At 35.0% G+C, this 7,500-nt stretch overlaps 1 protein-coding gene across 8 annotated transcripts in view; it reads left to right on the top strand.

Moving 5' to 3' along the window:
* The window catches only part of LOC137631732 (CAP-Gly domain-containing linker protein 1-like), a 588,803-nt gene that overhangs the window by 302,738 nt on the left and 278,565 nt on the right, over nucleotides 1–7,500 (top strand). For all 8 annotated transcript variants that reach the window (XM_068363622.1, XM_068363620.1, XM_068363621.1 and 5 more), the window contains 2 exons: nucleotides 230–316; nucleotides 2,734–2,841. In XM_068363622.1, the coding sequence (XP_068219723.1) occupies nucleotides 230–316; nucleotides 2,734–2,841 (195 nt within the window). The remainder of the gene's footprint in view (nucleotides 1–229; nucleotides 317–2,733; nucleotides 2,842–7,500) is intronic.

The raw sequence follows: 7,500 nt of genomic DNA, 5'->3' as shown, positions 1-7,500 counted from the left end.
CCATTTCCTCACAGTTATCTCTTCCTCTGTTTCGCTTCTAATGCGTATTTTCTTATGACATTTTACCTCATCTTACATAGTGTCCCTTGGACATGACGTGTTAATTATCATAACGAATTTCCTTTTGATTTTTATAATGTTGGAGCATTTTTCCACCAATAGTAATGTTTCTCACGGTATTATTCACAGGATCTCGTCACTAAACTAGTTTGTCTCTCTTGTCCTGCAGGTTCCACAGCTTCCGGTGAAGGAGGCGATTCTAGAGCGTCGCGGGATTCTCGCGTCCTCACCGCCAACCGGGTCAATATCAGCAATGGTAAGGAAGGAGCTGGAGGTGCAGGAATAGGAGATGCAGATGCTCTGCAAGAGGAGTGGTCCTGTCTGCATGCTAGAGAGAGAGAGAGAGAGAGAGAGAGAGAGAGAGAGAGAGAGAGAGAGAGAGAGAGAGAGAGAGAGATTTTCATTATGAAGATTTTGTTTGTGTTGTGCTATCCTACTAAGCCTTTAAAGAGGAACTAAAATTCTTAATAATATTGTTGATTTAATGAATTTGAATTAGAGCTTATAGAATTTCGTATGTATTCGCTAGCAGTTACTTCTATTATTATTAATTTTTCAAAGATGTCCTCTCCTAAATCTATGGTTACAAATTACCATTCTTTTATATATATTTAGGTAAAGAAATTTGTTTTGTATCTGTTATTAATTTGTAAGCAAGTTCTTACGATTTTGGAATATTTGTTCATATTAGAATGAATGAATGATTCCATATATTGACACATTCATCTCACAATTTTTCAATCATGTATAAGAACTTTGATATTTTCTTCTATGCTTAGACAGATGTTTAACCTTTCATATTTATTATTCTGCATTGTTCATTGTCTTACTTGCTCAACTTGGGTATGTATGGCATTTCTGTATGATAGGAATGAGTAGAAAAAAAATGTTCTCTGCATGAGTTAGATCATAAATGTGATTGTATTGATTACAAGGGAATATAATTACTTGGCATTCCTTGGAATCTTTGTGGTAGGGCTGTAATTAAGAAAGTTGGCTGTAGTACAGCCTTAGGCGAAAATGACTATTTATATGTTATTAGGTATAGAGTAGGGGTGAGATAGCTTTGAAAGTAAATAGAAAACTGTATATTGTGTTTATAGAATTAGAAAAAGTCTTTTGGAGTTCAGAGATGTGTATTATTGATTATGTTTTTTTTTTCATTTAGATATAAGATGCAGAAAGTAATTTGACAAAACAGATCGGAAATGTACATGATAAAAGAAACTCGTCGTTTATTTTGAAATAATTATGTATATGAGAGAGTGATCGCTGATTTGCTTATGAGAAAGTCCTTACCCATTGAGCATTTGTCAAGGCGGTCAAAGCAGACACACATTAGGTATACTTTTGACGAAGAAAGATAAAGTGAGGCTGGGAAGGAGGTATGTTGTGATCAGTGTTTGTAGATAATACTGTGTTAATTGGAGAGTATGAGTAGAAATTTCAAAGATAGTTCATAGAGTCCGAAACGTACATTAAGATGAGAAAGTTGAAGGCTAGTGTTATCATATAGTTAGCTTATTCAGGATTATATGTAGTAGGTCTGGGGGAAAATTTAATTACATAATAGTTAAAGCAAGGAATGTACTGAGATGTGGAAAACACTTGAAAGAGAAGTGTCTGGGAAAAGAAAGTCGAAACGCAATAAGGGATCAACTGAGGGAATTTTAGATATTGAATGTTAGTTTTGAGAAAAATGAAGATAAAGCTGTCGAAATATGTGTCAGATTTTGTGGATCGGAAAAATTTGAATGAGAGAAATGTCGAGATACGAGGCAAAACTATCTTAGTAAAAAAAGCCACTTGCTAGGAATGGAGGGCGAATTTTAGTTCAAGTTAGCCTTGAAAGTATTGATTTTATTTTGAGAAGTTGGGGAATTTTTGAGAAACTGTTGACTAGACGGCATTGAATAAGTTGGACTGGATGCGTTTTCCTTTTTATGAAGCTTGAATGTGCTTTAAAAAAAAAAAAAAATATGTGACGCGAAGTATGTAATATTGTTGATGCGTTGTTGGTGAGCCTAATATCTATAGAGTTTTGAAGCAACCCAAGTATCTGAAATTTTCTTTTGAGATGGTGCATCCTCGATGCAGTGGTGATAGGGAGAATATAACTTGATTAAGGTCCCTTATAACCTTGAAATGTGCTGTTTTAAAAATTGAAATGTAATCTTAATATAAGTTCTATCTCACAAGTGGGCTTCATTTCGTGATTAATTAGTTCTGCTACACAAATTTCATATTCACTGAGACATGATTAATGGTCAACGTCAATTTAAAAATAAGTAAGTGCAATCTCTTTATAGTTTTCGTCTAAGCAACTAAAGCCTTTAGTCCATTAGAAAATGGAGGGTAGTGTAGGATTAACATTTGCGTATTCCTACGTATTGATTTTCACACTACTTTAGATGTGTTTTTCATTTCTGGACTGCTGTTAATCTCGAATTATTCCAGTAATAGCAGTGTATTCTCTGTAATTGCGTAAATGTTGTATAATTGCTGAACGTCTCCTTGTTTACAAAAACATTTGTTTCTGTAATCGTTTTGTTTATCACGAAAACTATTTTGCAAGGACGCTAAAATTACTGTGGTATTTTTATTATTAATTTTTGTAGTTGTTGCAGAAGATTTAATCTATGAGTATTAGTTATGGTTATATTTTTCTTACAGGAGAAAAGAAGAGATCGGAAGCATCTGCTCCTCCGCGACGACCTCGTTTGGACAACGTTAAGTCCACTATTCCAAAACCAGGACGGCTTCCTCCGAGAAAGCTTACAGGTAAGAAAGAGTTCATTAGTTTGGTTGGATTAGTGACACACTTGGTAAATAGACATTCGTGTGACAATGATAGTAATAAAACTCATATATTATCAGAAACAAATTTCATGGAAGTGTTTACAATCGTTTGAAAAAATGTGCATTACAACCTTGAATTGTAAATACTAAAACGACTTCATTTGAATGAGTAATAGTTAACAATAATAGTTAGATTAGTTTTTCGTCAGGCCCACTATTCTTCAGAAAATTAGTTTATAAAGCCCAAGCTCGCATATACCACCACCATCAGTGAATATATAGCCTAAGCAAATAACGCACTAGAATGTAATTCTACCAAAGTGTTAGGTATATCGTGATCATTATGGAAGACATCTCTATTTTAGATCTAGATTTATGAACATTAAATGCTGTAATCGACTTCTGGTCTTGTTTTTAATAATCACTTGTTATAATGATATATTTTCTGTGTTGGCAGTGTAATACAAATAATACAGAACAATAAAATACAAACTTAATGGGTGGTACAGTATCTTGGTTTGTAGTAATAGAAATAGAATGCTAAATATTTATCTGAATCAACATCCTCATCTTTTATGCCTGTTGACGCAAAGGGCATTGGTTAGATTTCGACAGTCGTCTCTATCTTGAGCTTTTAAATCAATACTTGTCCACTCATCATATACTTCACGCTTCATAGTCCTCAGTCATGTTGGCCTGAGTCTTCCAACTCTTCTAGTGCCTTGTGGAGCCCAGCTGAAAGTTTGGTGAACTAATCTTTCTTGGGAAGTGCGAAGAGCATGCCCAAACCATTTCCATCTAACCTTCATCATGATCTCATCCACATATGGCACTCGAGTAATATCTCTTATAGTTTCATTTCTTATCCTGTCCTGCAATTCAACTCCCAATATCCTTCTGAGGGCTTTGTTCTTAAATCTACTAAATCTATTGGAGATTGTTTCATTGTCATACCATGACTTATGTCCATTTAGTAACACCTATCTCACTAAACTGATATATAGCCTGATTTTTATATGCAATTTCAGGCGATTCAATCTTTCACGAAACTCTAATTCTAAAGACCTTGTATTGGAGATCATGTTCCTAAATACTTAAAGGATTCTACCTCCTTAATTCTTTCTCCTTCCAATGATATCTAATCTTCCATTGCATACTCCATTCGCATCATCTCTCTTCTATTTATCTTCAGCCTAACCTCGTGTGATATTTCATGCATTCTGGTATGCAAGCATTGCAAATCTTGTGGTGCTCTGCTAACAAGGACATCATCATCAGCATACTCTAGGTCTGCCAGTTTCCTATCACCAATCCAGTCCAACCCTTCTCCGCCATCCCCAAGTGTTCTACACATCACAAAATCTATGAGGAGGATATACAACATAGGTAACAACACATTTCCTTGGAGTACTCCGCTGTTCACTGGAAATTCTTTTGATAATACTCCATTAACATTAACTTTGCACTTGCTATGCTCATGAACAGACCTAATCAAATTCACATATTTAAGAGGAATTCCATAATTTCGCAGGACTCTCCACAAAGTTGGCCAGTGCACAATATCAAAGGCTTTTTCATAGTCGACAAATGACATCAAAAGTGGATTTCTAGTTTCTACGCATTGCTGTGCAATATGTCTCAAAATTAAAATTTGGTCATTGCAACCTCTACTTTTTCTTAATCCTGCTTGTTAATCTCTCAGCTTTTCATCAGTCTTTCTCTCCCATCTCTTTAGAATAAGCGTAATATAGATTTTCGTAACAACTAACGTAAATGTTAGGCCTCTGTAAATATTGTAATCAGTCAGGTCTGAATACGTTATAATTATTACCTCACAGCTAGGATATTCAGCGAGCATGTTCTCCTATAAAATCTAGTTTTGTAGCAACCAGTCAGTTTGCACAAGATATTTTAGTTTGTAGTACAAAAACTGTGTCAGACATAGAATGTTTAAAGCCACCCGCCCAGTCAATAAATGCTAGTGTAAAATACTAATGTTATCCATAAAATACCATTTTCTGTGGTTTTCCACCGTAGCGTAATGTTCATAGAAAACGCTAGTTGTATGATATACTCGTGTATTTGGTCATTCAAACGTTTGTGTATGTTTATACTGTATAACTTTATTTTCTTGATACTCTGAGCAATTATAAGATAGCAATATCTGACAGTTTACAACATTTACACACAAGAGAATAGGGAGTGACTTTAGTTAACATAATTTCCACTTAACCCTACCAAAGATCTCATCACTGTATCCAACTTAAACTTTTATAGTGAAGGGTTTCAACCTACCTTTATCTCACCTTATCCAACTTAACCTAATATAATATGGGGTTCCGACCTAACTATACCTCACGTTATCCAACTTAACCTAATACAATGTGGGGTTTCGACCTAACTATACCTTACCTTATCCAACTTGGGAGTTTCAACCTAATTCCCATTTTATGTTATATGCTAATTCAAACATAACAGCTATTGCCAATAATATACCCTAGCTTTTTGATTGCTTCGAGTGTAAATAGTAGGTTTCGATAAGGGAAGGATATAAACTGGGACGAATCAAAGACGGGTATGACTCCTTAGTTTGGGTCGACTGCGGTATGGAAAACTAAATGAAGAATGTCAGATTTTATTTTTTTTTTTATTTTCATTGTCGATGACGAAAATGCATTTGAAACTATAAGACGGGTAGTTTAGAAACCCAGCGAAGGGCATTGTCCTATTATAGTAGTACAAAGGTAATGTATGTTATTTGATTAACCGGAGAATAATGGGTTTGGTATTTACCATTATGAAGAAAACAAGTAATTTAGTGGAGGTATTCCAGGGAATGATATAAGACACAATCATTTTGCATTATATTTTGTTATATTAGAGGGCATCCACAATGATAATAACGGTCGTAGATTTTGAACATGAGTTTCTTAATTTTAGATACAGTATAAGCCGTTTCAGTAAGTAAATATCACTGAAAAAATAAAAATATGTGACGAAGTATTTAGTTGGTTCATTAGAGAATGTTTGGATATTGTATGAATTTATTGCTGAATAATTACAAGGGAAGTATTCTATTATTAGGGTAGCTTTTCATGCGAGATACTACACTGTTAGACAAAACAGTAATTTTCATCCAAAATTCTCCGTAAAAATATACTGTTCTTAACCGTATTTCAGTAAAATACAGGCGACCGTAATTTTACCTTGCTTTGTTATTATCTTTTAAGGGTTGGTGACAGTAATATCACTCTCTTACGTCAATATGTCCGCTTTTAAAACAGTAAAATTCATGGAATAAATGTTGCCAGATATCTACCGTTTCTTTAATGCAAATTTTTTAACAGTGTATAGCATAAGAGTTAACGAAAATTCAGATTGTTGCCATTTCAGTTGAGAATATTCTCCGCGAAGAAAATATTTCAATATTCATTTCTTCCGGGAGAGTACAATAACAGCTGTCAATTCCTTCAGTAAAATGCAAACTGCGTATTTGTCTACTGGACATTTTTCATCCCAACGTTCTTCCTATCCTGGTTTCTGTTGCTATCCTGGTTTCTGTCTGGGTCAGGAATCCTTAATCATCTAATAGAATACCATGCGTGCAATTGAATAGTACCCTTAATAATTTCATTATCTTTCATGTCATTATTATTATTATTATTATTATTATTATTATTATTATTATATTATAATCATTATTATATTTTTGTTATTTGGACGTAGTAAATACCTTGAACTTTGTCTTTTTACTGACATTTTTTTTCCAAGCGACCTTTTTATTTAAACCAGCCATAGTATTTTCCACTCCCCCCATTGAAAGGGAGAAGTCAAGCGGGATTGTCTTAGCAAAAGATAGTTTTAAAAAGAGGAAGTACTTATGCTGAGATGAATTTTAATTTCTTTACCCTGGTAGACTTCAGCCATGCTGAATTTTCTGCTTTTTTTACTCTAAAATGGAAGGCCTGGTAAGAACTGGAGTACTCTCTCTCTCTCTCTCTCTCTCTCTCTCTCTCTCTCTCTCTCTCTCTCTCTCTCTCTCTCTCTCTCTCTCTCTCGCTGAGCGCATCATGTCCTTCGTGACTGTTCAGTGTAAACAGAAAAAAAGGTACTGGAATAGGATTCCTTGCCAAGTCTCGCGCACAAGGAGAGTTCAAGGTCTGAAATATTGTTGGTGCTTAAGATGCAAAACTTGAAAGACGACGCTGATCTGAAAATAAGTTGCTGCGTTGCGCAATGCACGAGATACTAAAGATAATGTGACATTTGCAAGTTTTGTGTAAACCGGTAATGTAAGTACAAGTAATTTTTTTCCATGGATTTTGTTGCTTTGCGTGTATGTTTGAAGCTATGCAATGGGAGATGCAACGTCGTGTGTCTGTCTACTCGTATGTGCACCACCACGGCCCGTGTTCAGGGTGACCTTGGGCGGACTCAAAGGGGGGTCTTAGGGTGTCCTCTGTGGCAACACGTTTGCGTGCGGACATACACACACATACGTGTGCTCCTCTTAAATACACGTATATGTGCTCCTTATAAACACATACACGTGTGTTCGCTTATAAACATGCTAAGATATTTAATTTATAATTAAGTCCTGAAACTACGACGTTAGACATCTACTGATATCCAACTATTCAC

Source organism: Palaemon carinicauda, chromosome 40 (assembly GCF_036898095.1).
Source record: "Palaemon carinicauda isolate YSFRI2023 chromosome 40, ASM3689809v2, whole genome shotgun sequence".
In the NCBI taxonomy this organism is placed as follows: domain Eukaryota; kingdom Metazoa; phylum Arthropoda; class Malacostraca; order Decapoda; family Palaemonidae; genus Palaemon; species Palaemon carinicauda.
Note: the sequence above shows the minus strand (reverse complement) of the source record. Positions and strands in the feature narration are given on the sequence as shown.